Here is a 17,754-nt window from a genome sequence, read left to right on the forward strand (position 1 = left end):
CTTCTGCTTGTGAAGTTGAGTTTCGAACTTTGGGAGTGCTACTGAGGAGCATGTTGACCATTCAGATGGTCAAACTATGGTCGTTTTACACAAACACTGCCACTGAGTGTGTTGCATGGCCTGGTTTGAGAATGCAGAAGCCTGATTCTTGGAGCCTCTGAAGAAGAAATTGGAGCTTGGTTAGTCATCTCAGCACGTAAAGGACAAGTGTTTACTGTGTAAGCATCTTCAGCATCCATGTAAAGCATGGTGCGTACCCATAACCCCAGCACCCGAGAGATGGAGACAGACACCTGGACTTGCTCAACAGCCAGGCTAGCCAGGTGTCTGAGCTATGGTAAGGGCCTTTGAGCAGCTAGAGGTGGTTCAGTAGTTGTTCTTCCAGAGGGCCCAGATTAAATTCCCAGCACCCACATGGCTACTCAGAAGCATCTGTAACGCCAGTCCAGGAGAGCTAGTGTCCTGGTTCATGCCTATGAGTGCCTGTGCAGGTGAAATGCCCTTAAATGTTATTATATGTGTTGGGCATATTGCACACCTTCAGTCCCAGCACACAGGAGGAAGGCAGGCAGAGCTCTTGAATTCAAGACTGTTGCGGCCTACATAGTGATACCATACCTCTCCCTCTGTGGCCCTAGCAGCAGAATGTCCAAATGGAAAGGATCTTTTTCGGTGTTTGATGATGTAAATGAGTTCAGACAATTGGTTCCTGGTTTCTCTGCTTTTGTGGGATTTCATGTTTTGTTTGGTCCTGGGAATTGAACAGGCCTATACAGTATAAGAAAACACTACAACTCAGCTACACATCAGCTCTTTTGGTAGTCTTAAGACTGACTTCACAGACAACTGAACCTGAAATGTTCCTCCTTTGGGATTCATTCTGTTAAGCCAGATCATCTTAGAGTCTTGAGTATTGGTGACTTTGGGGGCAGGATTTATCTTTGTATTGTATGGGTACATGTGGTGGCTGGGAGATGTTGGGTATCCTGGAGCTGACTGTGTGTGTGTGTGTGTGTGTGTGTCTGTGTGTGTCTGTGTGTGTGTGTGTCTGTGTCTACCACATGCACACTTAGGGCTGGCAAAGACTGAAGGAAGAAACTGGAGTTCATCCTGTGGATGCTTAGGATCAAACCCATGTCCTACACAAGAGCAAACAATGTCCTATTTCATTATGTTTCGCCCATGGAATAGTCAAAGGCATTTGACTTCCCGGAGCTAGTTAAATGAGCTCATGTGGGTACCATGATTTGAACCCTGGGTTATCTTCAAGAGCAGCAGCTATTTATGAAGGGACAGGTGATGAGTAAGAAGGAGAGGGTCACGTCCCCAGTACTATTGTAGCTGTGTATAAAGACATGCCCTCAGTCCCAGGTCTTTGGGATCGAGGACAGCGTGGTCTATATAGCAAGTTCAAGACAGCCAGGGCTACAACAAACCCTGTCTCAGAAGAACAAACCATGGTTCGGGGCTTGAAATCTGGCTTATCAGTTACAAGCATTTGCTGACATTACAGCGCCCACACCATAGTTCACAGCTGTGTAACTTAATTGTGCTGGTCTGATGCCTTCCTCTGGCCTCTATCTAGGAAACATGCACACACAAGTGTTGCACAGACATGCTTGCAAGACAAAGTGCTCCAGTCATTCTAGCAATTCCAGGGACTGAGGCAAAAGGGTTGCAAGTTCGAGTAGCCAAGTGGCAGTCTAAAAAGGAAACAGCACTGTAGGGGTGTGCCTCCACGTCTGCCTGTGTTGTGTTGGAGATGGAACCTAAACAGGCACCAATGGAGCAACATCCCCATGTGGTTGCTGGGAATTGAACTCAGGACCTGTGGAAGAACAGTCGGTGCTCTTAACCGCTGAGCCATCTCTCCAGCCCTGGCACAGATTTCTGTGCTACTTTGTTCCACCACATGGTGGCAGCAGCCAGCTTGGTGCACAAAGACTGGGACGAGCCCAGAGCTACTGATTGCAAACTCACAGATTACATGGTAAGATCGTCTTGCTTCCTGCCTGGAACAGGTAGAACACGTGTGTTGACCTTTCCCAAGTTCCAGGGTGCACTGAGCAGGTGGTTGATCCTAGTCACTTGGGGTAGTGGTGCCTGCTGATCTTCCTGCCCACTACTAGGAGCCTCCCTAAGCCTCAGGCAATGATAATTCCAACTGAGAAGTAGCCTGGGGGTAGGAGATTTATATGGGGTGGGCTCAGTTACTAAAGCTCTCAAAAGCCTTAGGAAGCTGAGCTTGGACGCCCAGCACTCAGTGAGTCTGGGCACAGACACCTATAGTCTCAGCTTGGAGGACCAGCCTGCCTGACTAACTGGGTGAGTCTCAGGCCAAAAGGGAACAATTAAGGTGGATCTCTGTGAGTTCCCAGGCCAGCCATGACTGCATAGTGAGACCCAAAACAAAGATGGAAAAATTAAAGCCATGAGGTGGCAAGATGGCTCAGTGGGTAGGGGTGCTTTCCACCAAGACACAATCTGAGTTCTATCCCTGGGACCCATGTGGTGGAATAAGAACCACCTCCAGGTTATCTTCTGACTTCCACATTGCTTGATGACATGCATGCACACCCAAAATGAAATATAAAGAGGTGGTAGTGGGTTGTTTTTCTTTTTCCATGCGGAGAGGTTTAATAGAACGGGGTCAGGGTCAAGAGAAGAAAAGAAAGGGAAAAAGTGTTTTTCTTTTAAGTAGATGACACAGAGCCAGCATGGCTCAGAGTTCGAGGCCAGCCTGGTTTCCAGAGTGAGTCTCAGGACAGCCCAGGGCCACACAGAAACTATCTCAAAAGAAAAAAAAATGTGGAAGACACCAAGACTGACCACATCACCACCCACAAACACAGGCAGCTTGTCTGTCCAGCTGTCTCCGGCGTGATGGTCCTTTGTTCCATCTGCCATCTTTGTGGCCATCTTCCTGTCTCCCATGCCCCTCACCTTTTTGACCTGCCTGTCAGTATTTGTTCTATGGGAGTCTCCTACTCCAGTCTCCGCCGCTGAAAGGACTCCAGCTTCCTCTCGCCTGTGCTCGTGTCTGTCTAATATTTGGCTCTCCATCTTCGTGATCCTCTCCTGACCCGTTCATCTCTGTGTCTTCTCCCTCTGGTGTCTGACTGCGGTGTGCGTGCGTGTGTGCGTGCGTGTGTTCCTCCAGGCTTCCCGTCTGCCCTCTCCACCTCTGTGTGTCCATGTGAACTCTTGGGTTGACACTTCCCTGCCCCTCGCTGTGCACCTCCCTTCCCCAGGCCCTGCCTGACCCAGCTCCGTGCCATGTGTGCTTTCGGTCTCTCTGTGCTATCTCTCACTTCCCATTTCTCCTGTGTCCGTTTCTGTTTTCTTTTTGGTCTCTCCACCCCCACGGGTATGTACACTGCGCATATGCCTGTGCGTCAGGGAACAACCAGCCGGTATCATCCTGGTGTTAGTGCTCAAGTTGTCCAGCTTGGGGGAAAGTGCCATTATCCAGGGAGTCTTTTTTTCTTTTCTTTTCTTTTCTTTTCTTTTCTTTTTTTTTTTTTTTTTTTTTTTTTTGAGACAGGATCTCACTGTGTAGTTGTCCTGGTTGAGACTGACTATAAACCAGGCTGGCCTCAGACTCAGATCTGCCTGCTTCTGCTTCCCAAGTGCACCACCATGCCCCGCTCTTGGCTTTCTCTCTCTCTTTTTCTGTCTTTGCCCCACCCCCTTTGTCATTAACCACTCTAGTAGTCTGGCCGAGGCGGATGTAGAGGGGTGATTCAGTTGTGACAGGAAGCCAACAGCCTTGCCCGCTGCTCGCCAGAGTTGGTGTTGGCATCAGCCTGGGCAGGTGTGCAGGCACAGGATGAAGTGGCCATGGTGAGGAGCCCTCCCTCTCAGGTAAGTCTTTTTCCAGGGGTGCTCTGCCCACGAGACCCTTAGCAGTAGACTGAAGGCCTCCTGGCCTGGCCCTGTGGCCCTCAAGGACAGTCTGCCTCAGGAGCTCCAGGCACCTACTTATCTATCATTGTCTTCCAAAACCCCTCAGAGACCCCCAGAAAACCCCTAGGGTGGTTCTGTCACTACCAATGACTGGGGGAGTGGGGGTAGCCAAAAGCCGGAGATCTGAGGTTTTCCCATCCATGGAGAATTGGCTAATGCCACAACCTGCGGATGGACCCGGGATACTTTGGAGAGCGGCCCAGCCCTACCCAGAAAGGGGGAAGTTGCTATCCCCAGAAATCCATCCAGGCCTGAGCCAGCTTGTACCTCTGAGAATAACCCTAATAACCCTTGTAATGCTGGTGGGCTCCTTGGTTCTGGCTCTGAACAGGTGGCCTGGGTTGGCCAGGGACGGGGCCTGCCAGACCTCTGCCCATAGGCATACTCACATATACACATGAACAATCTTCCTGACCCGCTGGCCTCCAGTAGGTTTTTTCAGTGTCTCCACCTCATTGGAAGCCCCAAATTATTAGGTCAGGCTGGGGATGATATACTCCTGTAATCAAGGCGTGAGTTTGAGGCCAGGCTGTATTCCATTGGGAGCCCTTGCCTCAAAGGAACAAACCACAAAAATGTTATATCTAGCTCAGACCACAGGCCTCAGAGGACCCCATGAATAAAGCCATCCCAGGTGTGAGGCGGGTCGTGTGCAGACCCTCGCGGCCTCTCTTCCCTGAAGGATGAGCCATTATAGTGATCACTGAGGATCATTAAGGTTAGCAGCTCAGAGGCAAGCCTTGTTCATATGAAAACTGCCCACTTCCCTTTGAGCTATTTTGGCCCACAGAGCCACAGAGCTGTGGCAGTCCCCCACACACCCACAGCTAGACCTACCTAGCCCCTTGGGGCCTTCCAAGGCTGCTGAGCTGCCCCTCCTGCAACCCCAGCCTCTGTTCCCCTCACCCTCAGCCTGCCTCAGGGTAGAGAACATCAGACGGGATGGAGGGAATTCACTGGGCCTGCACTGGATTTCTACTTTTTCCAGTGTTTCTTTGTGGCACTCTGTGTGCCTCTCCAAACCTCCATTTGCTCCCTGGGGCTCAGAGAGATCCCCAACTGTGAAGCGAGCTCCAGACCCTGTTAAGCACCCCATGCACTCATACCAGCTCTTTTTTTCTCAGTATTTTAATACATTTTTATTTACCGTATGTGTGGATAGGCGTGTGTGTGTGTGTGTGTGTGTGTGACAGTGTAAGTCAGAAAATAACTTGTAAGAGTTACTTCTCACCACCATGTGGGTCCTGGGGATCGAACTCAGATCATCAGACTTGGAGGCAAGCACCTTTTACCCACAAGCTATCTCACCAGCCCCCATTCAGTCTTTTTTATTAGTACACATTAATTATGCATACTAATAGGCTTATGACATTTTCATACGACATGCATCTTGGTCATACTCATCCCCAAATCACCTCTCTTGTAATTCCCACTGGTCCCTGCCCTCTTCCCAACTAATCCCCTTGGGATTTCTTTTCTCCATGGGGGTGGGGCAGGGTAGTGGCTTAATGAGTTTCATTAGCTTTGCTTCCAGGATGTGAGTGAGGGGTTACCCACAGAGGCATGGGTATCTTACCATTGAGGAAGCGTGTGCTGTGCGCGCTCTCTCTCTCTCTCTCTCTCTCTCTCTCTCTCTCTCTCTCTCTCTCTCTCTCTCTCTCTCTCTCTCTCGGAACATGATGGCGCAGCCCTACAATCCCTCCCACCACCTTCGAGGCAGATGCAAGCCAGACTCTGAATTCCAGGCCAGCCTGGTCTATACCGTGAGTTCCAGATCCACCAGGGCTACACGGTGACTCTCTGTCTCCGAACCACAATTCGTATTAGTGCTTTGCTTGCACATACACATTCACGCCTGGTGCACACAAAGACTGGAACAGGGTTGGATCCCCTGGAACTGGAGTTACAGACAGCCGTGAGCTGCCGTGTGGGTGCTGAGAATCAGACTCAGGTCCTCTAGGAGAGCATCCTGTGCTCTTGATCTCTTGAGCCATCTCTCCAGCACCCCCTACCCCAGCTTCCCTCCCCCCAGGCTGGGAATGGAACCCAATGCCTTGCCCTTGTTAGTTAAACATGAGTATATATATCCCTTACTGATAGAGGCAGGCAGGTACTCTACTGATGAGTCATGCCTGCAGCCAAGTTCTGACAGATTCTAGGCTCTACCACTAAGCCACACCCCTAGTCCATCACTGGGAGATTCTAAGAAAATGTCCCTTATACCCCCAGGCCTCTCAGACCCACACATGTGCCTCTAGATGTCACCAGGCAGGATAATATGTCCCCTCAGTCTTTGCTGCAGGCCACTGACAGTGTCTCCCTGTGCCACATGACTAAGAACCGTGACTATGATAAGAGTCATGGAAGCAGCCCACATGGCTAACTCTACACTACAGTCATCATTTCCGTGACAGGCTCCCCAGCATGACCAGGTAGATGCCCTGACCGCCTCTGTCCTGGGCCTGAAGGCTTCTGCAGTCCTGATTATCCCCAGACAACAGGTCTAGTAGCAAGTGGACTCTCTGGTAGCCCAGGCCTCTTGGATGATGGTCCTCTGTTCAAAGGTGCCAGTGGAGAGGAAGTAGAAGTCTGCAAGCCAGCTCTGACGGCCTTGAATGCCAAGCTTGCTCGTAGTGTCATAAGCTGCTGAGGTGGGCAAGTGCTGACTTGTGTGTAGTTTCTACATATGTTATGCCCTGATCTTATTCCCTCCATGGAGACAGTGTCTCAAACTCCTGATCTGCCTCATGAGTGCTAGGATTATGAGTGCTTGGGATCAAGACAGCATGAACTGATTCTCCATCCTTTATCACATCTACTCCTCCTCTCTGCATATATATATATATATATATATATATATATATATATATATATATATATATATATATACATTCTTCTCTCATAGGTATATATGTATATAGATATAGATAGGGTTGTGTTTTGTACCCAGAACTAGCCTTGGTCTCCCAGTTCTTCTGGCTTTGTTTCTTGAAGTCCTAGAACAGAGCTTCTCAACCTTCCTAATGCTGTAATCCTTTAATGCAGCTCCTCATGCTGTGGTGACCTCCAGCCATAACATTATTTCCATCGCTACTTCATAACCGTAATTTTTTTTTTACTCTTGTGAATTGTAATAGATATCCAAAATGCAGGAAAGCTGACCCCAGGAGGGGTCACGACCCACAGATTGAGAACCACTGTGCTAGCATTCCAGGAATGTGTCAATTTATGAGTTTCTTTGATAGAGTCAATGTCCTAAGCAAAGGCCACACCCCGGGCTCTCAATGGGGGATTCTAGGCAGGGGTTCTACCACTGAGCCACGCCCCCAGCCCCTCACTGGGGGATTCTAGGCAGGGGCTCTACCACTGAGCCACGCCCCCAGCCCCTCCCTGGGAGATTCTAGGCAGGTGCTCTACCACCGAGCCACAACTTCTCTAGTTTGAGGTGGGACCATGTGCAGACAGAGTGGCCGGCTTTACACAGGACTGGTTTTCTCAACTATTTCCCTGCCCATGCTAAGGAGCTAAGTCTTCTCATACGCAGTTGCGATAGTAGGTTTCCTAAGCCCATTAGAGAGCACCGTAAGCCTGTTAGAGCACTCCGTACCTTCAGTCATTCACCAGACTGCGGGGCTTCACCAAGGCTGGGGCAACTGCTGCATTGGACGTGGTCCTGGGCTGACTGAGGATTTGCATCCTGCTCACACCAGACACCCCTCTCCACAGACTCACCTCTTTGTCTCTGAAGGTCCTTGAGACCTGTCCTACCGCTGGGGACCTGTCCCTGACATATATACTGGCTCAGAGTTCTGTCCTCTGAGAGGGATCCTCGCTGACTGGCATCTTCCAGCTCTCACCACAGGCAGAATCTTGGCGGGTTTTTGTTGTCGTTGTTGTTGTTGTTATATTTTCGTTGTGACAGGGTTTCTCTGTGTAGCCCTGGCTATCCTAAAACTCACCACTCTATGGACCAGCCTGGCCTTGAACTCAGAGATCACTGCTGCACCCACTACTGGGTTTTTGGGTGCCGGAGAAAAGGAAATACTGAGATCTGCCTGGGGGCAGAGAGGAACACTACCTAAAAGGAGGTCATTGGCATACAGCAACAGGATAAGTAGGAGTAGTGTGTGTGTGTGTGTGTGTGTGTGCACGCGTGCACATGGTCATGAGCTGTGAGCTGCCTAATAGGAGTCCTCTAGAAGAACACCAAGCACTCTTAACTGCTGAGCCCTTTCTCCAGTTTTTTTGACACAGGATCTCAGTCTGTAGCCCAAGCGAGCCTGAAACCCACTATGTTGTTTCAGGCTGGCCTGAAAATGGTGGCAATCCCCCTGCTTCAGCCTCTAGAGTTGCTGGGACCACAGGTGTAAGCCCTTATGCAAGGCCCAGGACTGAGTGGTGAGCCCTCCCTTTCCACAAAGCAGCTGTGGGTGCTTCTCGGCCTCAGTCTCTCCACCTGTGAACTAAGGAGCCTGTCTCTCAGAGCCAGATGGATTGGGAACGGATGCTTAGGATTTTACACAATTTCCCGGTGCTGTCTAGTGTTCTCAGAACCTTCTAGTTCACTGTTCTGGTAGTTAGTGTGCTGGTTAGTGTCACATGGGAGACATGATTGGCTCAATTCAGGAGTAGGGAAGGCCACTGACATTGCTGGAGCCGTGGACTAGAGAGATCAGAAACTGGTTACACTGGGTAGACAGCACCAGCCACTGGCTTACACATCTCCAATGCAGTTTTATAGCCCCCTCCCCAGGCCAACATGAGTGCTGAGCTGGAGCTGCTGTGGCCATTGTCGGGACTATTGCTGCTGCTGCTGTTTGGGACCACAGCCTGGCTGTGTGTCCATTGCTCCCACCCAGGTAAGTGTCACGCAGGCAGGGTGTGAAGGGAGGTGCAAGTATGTCCCAGAGGCCTCTGCTACCACTGGCTGTGATGGGAGGGTCAGGAGGATGAGCACAGGACAAGCTGGGGGTCCCTAGATGGCCCCAAGTATAGTAGGTATGGGTGGACACTGGTTCTGCTGGATCATGGGGGTCACTCAGGCCAGGAACCTGCTGTGGACGAGAGAAGGGAAGCTGGGCTACCTGCGGCACCCTCTTTTTCAAGTTATCTTCATCTCACAAAAAGGGATTAAGTTCCTTTCTTTCCTTCCTACCTCCTGCTCCAGCCCTCTCTCCCTCCACTCCCTTCTTCCTTTTTCTCCCTCCCTCCTTCCTTTTCTTTCTTCCTTGTAACTCTTCCTCTTTCAGACTGTCTCACACTGTAGCCCAGGCTAGCCTCAAATGTTCCTGCCCTCTGGCCTCAGCTTCCTGAGCACTGGGATCACAGGTCTGTTTCACCACACCCAGCTGACAAGAACCCTCTCAACGACAGACAGTTGGAAGGGACCTGCCAAGGACCTGGTGGAGTTACAAAAGCGGGATCCCCAGACTTCAGACCCCCCCACTGCACCCCCTGAGTTCAGGGACACTAGCTGTGCCATTTCTGTTCTTTCAGGGGGGAAGAGAAATGAGAAAATCTACGAGCAGCAGAACCAGTAAGTTGCCCCAGCTTGGTGTATTTGGGCATCCTGGGGTGGGGGAACCCCTCAGGAACCGGGGGGCCCCTTAGGAGCCCAGTCCCTGCTCTCACACATGCCTTCTCCATGGCAGACTCTAAATGGATGCCTAGCCTCAGTGGAGGGGAAGAAAGCATCCAGGAGCGATCTGAGGCAATGTGGCCTCACTGGGCAGCCATGGTGGGGACAGACACCTGCGCTCCAAGCATCTCAAAAGCAGAACCTAAAAACAAACACTTAGGAGAGGTCCGGCACCTTCTATCCCCGCAGATATACCAGAACCTGCCTGGGCCACAGAGGGAGTTCAAGGCCAGCATGGCCACTCAGAGAGACCTTGTCTCAAAATTTACAAAGTAGCAACGAGCTGCTAGTACTCGGTCAGAGTCACTGACACCAAAGCCTGATGACCTGAGTCTGATCCCCCCTGGGACCCAGGAGTAATCAGACTGCCAGAAATTTTCTTCTGGTCTCCATGTGCCTACTACACCACCACACACATGTAAATAATAAATACAAATAAAAAATGTCTTTAAATTAAAAAGCAGGTCTGGAGAGATGGCACAGTGGTTACTCTTCCAAAGAATCTGAGTTTGAGCCCCAGCACCCACCCACATAATGGCTCACGACTGTCTTAATTCAGCTTCCAGGAGATCTAATGCCCTCTTCCGACCTCCCTAGGTATACATACATGTGGTGAACAGACATAAACATGGGCAAAATACCCATACTCATTAAAGATAATTTTAAGGTGGGAAGGGGGCTGTGACTCAGTCATATGGCATGCACCTAGAATCCCCCAGTGAATGGGCTGAGGGAGTTCCTCGGCGTCGTATAAAGTGCTTGCCGAGGATTTTCAGGGTCGTGAGTTTAATGCCCAACAGAAAAAGAAAGGCAAGGGGCAGGCATGGTGGCATAGTCCTTTAATCTCAGCCCTTAGGAGGCAGAAGCAGGTAAATTTCTGTGTTCAAGCTAGCCTGGTGTACATAGTAAGTCTCAGTCAGGCCTACAAAGTTAGACCATATGGCAGGGGAGGGGGAGGGGGAGGGGAGAGAGAGAGAGAGAGAGAGAGAGAGAGAGAGAGAGAGAGAGAGAGAGGAAACTAGCTGACCATTCTCTAGCCCTCTCTACTAAATGCATGTACACTTTCCACATTCTCAGCACAGCCCTCACACGCACACCCCAATAGGCCCTGTCACCCCACACACACCCTTCCTCATTTCCTTTTGCAACTGAAAAACCACAGTGAGATCTGAAAACAAAATCTTCCATCTCTGACCACCATGAGCCATGGCTAAAGCTTGCTTATTTATTTTTTTAATTTTTTTTTTTTTTTTTTTGTTGTTTTTGAGACAGGGTCTTACCCCTCAGCACTGGCTAGCATAGAATTTACTTTGTAGCCCAGGCTGGCCTCAGCACACTGATTCTCTTGCCTGGAGAACTGGGAACCCAGGGATGTGCAGACAGGCATACTCCCAGGCTTGGCTCAGCTCCTCCATCTTCTCTGAGTTCCTTGTCCCTATCTGGCCCTCTGTCCTCTCTCTGTGTCCTTGCCTGAGGAATGTCAGCCAGGCTCAGCACACCCCTGTGTATTCGCAGGCAAGAAAATGAACAGAGCTCAGCTGTGTCTCAGACGTATTCCCGTAAGTTCTTGAAGCATCCTGGGTTTGGTTTGAGGCTGGGACCTCCTATCTCAAGGTCCCTTCTGTGTCCCTTGTCCTGAGGCTACCCTGATATGCCCGGTGAAGGCTCAGTTGGGTGAGTGCCTAGCCAATACTCTGTCCCTGCTTTCCTCCTAAGTGGCCAGGCAAGTGTGGCCGGGACCCCGGATGGACACAGCCTCAGACAAGTCATTTGAAAGGTAGGAATACATTCTGTAGTACGTGGGCCCAGACCTGGAGAACCCCATCTGGCAGAGCCAAGGCTAGACCTCACTCTGTCTCTAAGCTTCAGAGTCTCAGGGCTGGCCTGTTGAGAGTCAGAGGGGCTTTCCCCTCCTCAGGGCACCATCTCAGATCCCCTGCCCCATCCTTGCAGGAAGAACAAGCTGCTGTTCTCCCACCTTGAGGGTAAGTGACACAAGGCAGGAATGAGCCTGAGTGAGGCTGGGACAGGGGGACAATACTGGCTAGGGGAGGTCTTCCAGGAGGAGCTGAGGCCGGGATTGCTGGAATTGGCTTTGAGAGATAAGGCAGAACGTATACCAAGGTGTGATTGTCCAAAGCCCCTAGGCCCTTGCTTGAGCTGCAGAGGGTGGGTCAGGTTGGGGCAGGACCTGGAGGGAGGACAGCCTAGCCTAGCTTAGCCTTTCTTCCAGGTCCTGAGTCTCCTAGGTACCAGAACTTCTACAAAGGTGGGTAGCTCTGTGGGGAGGGGATGGGTCGCAGCCTGGAGCTTAGCTTGTCTTAAGTCTTCTCTCTGGCCTCTTCCAGGAAGCAGACAGGAGCCTGATGCTGCCTATGTGTGAGTGGCCCTGACTGAGCCTGCCCATCCCCATTTCTGAGTCTCTCTCCCAAACTTCTTCATGAAACAAGCAGTGAGGACCACCTCGGGCAGCCTTTTCAATTTGGCAGCCCTGGCCTTGTGTGGCTCTGATTAAAAACTGAGTACATGGTAGAGGATGGGCATCCGTCCTGCCCATTCGGTGAAGGGCAGGTCACGAAGCAGACATGATGGCACCTGCTGTCACTTCAGCACTCAGGAGGCTGAGGCGGGGGGATCACAGCCAGTGTGAGCTACATATCCTTCCTTCCAGAAAAGGGGTGGGGCTGGGGTACAGAATGCCTGTCTAGCATGCCTGAAGTCCTGGGGTTCACTGCCATCCCTGCATAAACCTGGTGTGGCGGTGCATGCCAGTAATCCCAGCATACGGGGAGGAGGTTGGGAGTTCAAGGTCATCCTGATCTGAATAGTGAGTTTGAGGTTGGCTTGAGATACAGAGATGCTGTTTCTATAAGGTAGGGTGGTGGTAGGCAGTGAGCTAGCTCATCCCTTGAAGCCTGACATCTCTGGGGACCCACATGGTTGATGGAAAGTACCGACTCCCAAGAGTTGTCTTCTGACATGTGTGCTGGGTTACCCTTGTGCATGTGTGACCATGCACATACATGCACACGGTATATAAGAAAATGTAAAAAATTTACAAGATCTATTTATTTTATGTATGTGAGTACACTGTCACTCACTGTCTTCAGACACACCAGAGGAGGGCCTCAGATCCCATTACAGATGGTCGTGAGCCACCATGTGGTTGCTGGGAATTGAACTCAGGACCTCTGGAAGAACAGTCTGTGCTCTTAACTGGTGAGCCAGCTCTTCAGCCCCCAAGAAAATGTAAATTTATAAAGAGAAAAGGAAGGAGAGATATATAGATGATAGGTACATACATACATACAGGAAGAGAAAGAGGGAGGGGGGGTTGTATGTAGTGATACCGGGTCTGCCCTCCCAGCCATCCCAGCATTGGAAGGCTGAGGCAGAAAGATCTGATTCAAACTACCCCCCAAAAGAAATGGCCCCTAGCCATGTCTCCTCATGTCACAACAAGGAAAACTTTGGCCCCGGTGGGGACCTGTTGAAAGTGTCCTAGCCAGGCTGACAGCCCGGTTCTTTAGTCCCAGAGTAGTAAGGAGCTCTGGGAAGCATCTCTAGTGGATTGGAGGAGAGACCTCCCCATGGTTTCTCCTGGGAGTCCCCTCCCAACAGACCTGCCCAGAAACCTGCACTCCATTTTGTTTTGTTTTGTTTTTTCCAGAGATCCCATTCCCACGGACTACTACAACTGGGGATGTTTCCAGAAGCCCCCAGAAGGTAGGGTAGAGGATGGGGTGGGAGGACGTGGAAGAGGAGGCAGCCCCTTGGTCTAGATGGGTCTGCAGAGCTGCTGAGAGAGGGAGGGAGTCCGCTACAGGCTGAGGTGGGTGGGGGCGGAAGGAAGCTGGTCAGCAAGCAGCACGAACAGGATGGGGACAGAGTGGAGGGAGCAAAAGGCAGGACAGGAAACAGAGGCGGAGCTGTGGGTGGGAGCATCTGAGGAGATGGGCACCTGCTGACAGATAAGGGCAACCTTGGAGGATGCTGGAGCCTTTGGTCTTGGGCACTTCTGGTTTACGGAGGAGAGCAAAGTGGAGGGAGGAGCAGGGTCTTCCGTCTGGGTCACTGGCTCTGGCGTGGGCTGTGGTCACATACCGAGGTATCCACTTTTCCCTCCTCTATTTTTTTTTTTAAGATTTATTTATTTTATGTATATGAGTACAGTGTTGCTGTCGTCAGACACACCAGAAGAGGGCATTAGATTCCATTACAGATGGTTGTGAGCCACCACGTAGTTGCTGGGAATTGAACTCAGGGCCTCTGGAAGAGCAGCCAGTGCTCTTAACCACTGAGCCATCTCTCCAGCCCCACAGCTGTCTATAATGGGATCCAGTACCATCTCTTTGTGTGCAGTGTGCTGATGGACATGTAAACAAAATGCTTTTTTAAAACACTGGTCTAAGAGAATACTGAAGCCCCACAGGGGAAGCAGCGGGAGAAAGGGACATCTGGGGCTTGCAGACAAGGTCCACCTGCAGGTCTCCTGCCAGCTCCTTTCTGTTGACAGACGATGATTCCATCTCCTATGAGAATGTACTCATCTGCAAGCCCAGCACCCCGGAGTCAGGTAAAGCCAAGAAAGGTAGGGCAGGGGCTGGCACTCCTAACTAGGCCCACCCTAATGAATAAGACGTAAGGTCCCCAAGATTCTAAGTCTCTGGTGCCTTTGGCTCAAGTTCACCCAAGGTCCTGACAGGAGACCCCCTCACAGGGGAAGGAGCGATCCAGGGGTTTATCCTCCTTGACTGGTCTCATCCTCAGAGTAAGAGCACTGGCTCTTTGGACTTACTCAGAATGTTCCTAAACCTCCCTCAGGTGTCGAGGAATCCGAGGATTATCAGAACTCAGTATCCATCCTTCAGTGGCGACAGTCCAAGAGGACTATGGGTATGTGTCCCATGGGCAGAGGCCACTAGGAGTGCTGGGGTCAAGGGGTGGGGGGTGTTGACTGAAACAGCCAACTGGCTGACCCAAGAGGGTTGATGGGCTCTGGTGGGTTTGCCTCCATCTGGTCTGGCTCACGCCACAGTGGAACCGTCATTGTACCCAGTGCTACCAAGACCTTGCTCTCTACCAGAACTCCCCTTGCCAGCAGGTTGATCTCCAGAACCTGGTTACCCAGTCTTGGAGCAGGAGGATTTCTGAAAACAAACAAACAAACAAACAAACCTAAACAAAACAGCAATGGGCAGACACCATGTGTCCTATACAGTATGACACCTGTCCTATGTCATCTGTGGGGTCTGGGTTCCTGAGTAACCCTGGCTGGGGAACAGGATTGATGTACACCTGTGAACAGCCCCAACCACTGCCTGTCGTGATCCACAGGTGCACAAATGTCCCTATCAGGAAGCCAAGACGAGGAACCAGATTACGTGAATGGGGATGTGGCCACAGCAGAGAAAATCTAGGAGAGAACCAGAAGGAAGGTACCCACTAGCTGCTCAGAGCAAGGGAGGGGCCCAAGCCAAGGAAAAGCCCTGTGCTCAAGGGAGGATGGAGTGAGGGCTAGCCCCATGGGTGTTCATCAACCATTAGAACCAGAAAAGAGGTGCTTACTGAAGTCTGTCTGGTCCACTTTCTGTGGGACTAGGTGACTCAGAAGACGTAGGCATCCGTGTGGTCCAGGGTGCTGGAGGCATCTAGGAGGGATGTCTCAGTAGGACAGCACTGATCTTACAATCCACCAATAGCAGATGGCTCATCAGTAATGGTAGTAGGCATACATGAAGTCCTGAGTTCTATCTTCAGCATTGAAAAACATAATAAAAACCTTTAAATGTAAAAAAAGGAGCCAGGCACCGGTGACTCCACCTCCTAAGTGCCCGGAAGCAGTCTCAGCCTCAGGAACTGCCCCCTCAGGAAATGGATCTGGGTCTTATCCCCTTCGGTTCCCTTGCCTTCCCCAATGGAATGCTGGGATTGTGGGTGTGTGCTGCCACACCTGGCAAGCTTTCCTTGTCTTGTTGAGATTGGTTCTACTTAGCCTTAGCTGGGCCTGGGACTTGATATGTAGATCACGCTGGCCCTGAACTCACAGCAATCCTTCTGCTTCTACCCTACCTATGGAGGGCTGAGATTATAGGCGTACACCACCACGCCTGTCTTTTTAGGTGGGCTCCGCAGATTGAACTCCGGTCCTCATCCTTGTGTGGCACATCTGAAGTCATCTCTCCAGTCCTCAAACTCTCTTCTCTGTTGAAGGGCCGGAGGATCGCACACTGAAGTGTTTACTGACTGCTGAATAAAGCCTGTTCTCCGGGGATGCTGAAGTTTCACACCCTGGCTGTGGCTGCTCTTGGGAGGGGCACCAGAATGGCTGATCGCCTGGGAGGCCTGGGAATCAGCAGAGCTGAGCTGCAACCCTCACATGATGCCCTGGACTTCTTGGGGGCAAAGCAAGTGCCCAGAGGATATTGACTGTGCTGATTGGAAGCCTGAGGCAAGATGTGTCCCCAGTCCCACATCTAAAATGTGGCACAACACTGGCATTTGTGGTTTTTTTTTTTTTTTTTTTTCCTGTTTTGGCTGCAGAGTCTCACCAAGTTGCTCAGGCTGTTCTCAAACTTGCAATCCTCCAGCCTAGGCCCTTGTGTTGTTGGGATCATGTCATACCACACCTGACCTTGTAGTTTTTTTTTTTTTTTCTTTCCTTGTTTGGACCTCGGATTACTTATGAATGTTGATTTCTGGGACTATTACCATGACTTTTTCTGTAGTTAACTTAAGTTGCTGTATTTAATCTTGTCAATGTCAGGGAACTCCCTGTTTCAGAGCATTATTACATGTACTACCTTAGCAGATGAATGGGGTGTGGGGTAATCTGAGATTGCCTTGTTTCTAAGTGTGCTTTGATTTGTTCTGGCCATCCATTCCTGTGGTGGACCTTGTGGCTGGCAGGGAAATAAAACTGCCCCCTCACCAAACATCAGTAAACCCCGAGTGTAAGACAGGCACTGCACACATGCCTTTGTTTAAACACCTTTTCTGTGTGTGTTCATAGGGTTGAACAGCTCTGTTGTTCTCCATTACTTTCTTATGACAGTCACACCGCTGTGCCTCTGACTGGCCTAGAACTTGCCGTATAAACCAGGCTGGCCCTACTGAGATGTCTGCTTCTGCCTCCTGGATACAGTGATGAAAGGCACCACCACACCTGGCCTTCACTTTAAAAACTATGAGTATATTCCACATGTGGGTGCCTGCAGTTTTGGAGGCACCGGGACACTTGAAACTTCAGACCCTTGTCTGCTGTCCCACGGGAGTGCTAAAACCCAGCTAGGCTCCTCATTCAAGTGCTGAGCCAGCTCATCTCTCCAGCTTTCTGAACAAATGTCTGCCACTGAGCTCGTGAGCTAGCTGACTGGATAGATCTGCTGGCCCAGCGGACTCCAGGGACCCGCTAGGAGCACAGGCATCTTTATCTGTCCCTGTGCCTGGCTTGTTACTTGGATTTTGGGGATTCCAGACTCAGGTGGAGGTTGCTTAGCACTTCACCCGCCAAGCCACCCCCCCCCCCTTTGTGAGTGTGTGCACATATGTGGGCATGGTCAGAGGACAGTTCTGTGGAGATGGTTCTCCTGCCCTCATGAGGCCCCCAGGGATGAAACTCAGGCTTGGAAGACAAATGCCTACACCCCCGAGCCACCTTGCCAGTACCCGTCTTATTTAGTCTCACTGTAACTCAGGTGACTGCACTGAACTGACGGCCCTGAACTTTTTTGCCTCACTCTGTATAGCTCTGGCTGTCCTGGAACTCTGTAGACCAGGCTAGCTTTGAACTCAGAGCGCTGCCAGTCTCTGTCTCTGCCTCTTGAGTGCTAGGATTAAAGGCATACACCACTACTGCCTAGCTTAAGATTCTTAGTAGAACTGACCCTGAGGTTCATGCACTTCATGTCCAGCCCCTTTCCCTAGACACAACAAATGCATTATGGGAAGAAATGAATGTTCTGTTATTAATTAGAAGGAACACCTAGAACCCAATTGTTAGACGCTGACAGATGAGCCGGTCTCACGTTTCCCAGGCTGGCCTGGACTCCCCGTAGCAGGAGCTAGCTTTGAACTTAGCCTCCGAGAGCTTGGCATTATGGGTGCTCAGAACTGGGGAGATGGCTAAGCAGCTCTGCCTGCTCTTGTAG

General features: G+C 50.8%; 1 protein-coding gene across 1 annotated transcript; it reads left to right on the plus strand.

Annotated features, from left to right (window-relative positions):
- Nucleotides 1-8,725: 8,725 nt before the first annotated feature.
- LAT2 (linker for activation of T cells family member 2) lies at nucleotides 8,726-15,941 on the plus strand (the record flags this gene model as incomplete). Its single annotated transcript, XM_080940572.1, has 12 exons — nucleotides 8,726-8,825; nucleotides 9,463-9,502; nucleotides 11,120-11,163; nucleotides 11,321-11,381; nucleotides 11,558-11,589; nucleotides 11,838-11,873; nucleotides 11,953-11,983; nucleotides 13,275-13,330; nucleotides 14,121-14,180; nucleotides 14,429-14,500; nucleotides 14,942-15,042; nucleotides 15,818-15,941. 11 exons carry the CDS (start codon nucleotides 8,726-8,728, stop codon nucleotides 15,022-15,024), a joined length of 615 nt encoding a protein of 204 aa, XP_080796698.1. The 3' UTR covers nucleotides 15,025-15,042; nucleotides 15,818-15,941.
- Between the last annotated feature and the right edge of the window lie 1,813 nt (nucleotides 15,942-17,754).

Source organism: Micromys minutus (assembly GCF_963924665.1).
Source record: "Micromys minutus genome assembly, chromosome: 29".
Classification (NCBI taxonomy): Eukaryota; Metazoa; Chordata; class Mammalia; order Rodentia; family Muridae; genus Micromys; species Micromys minutus.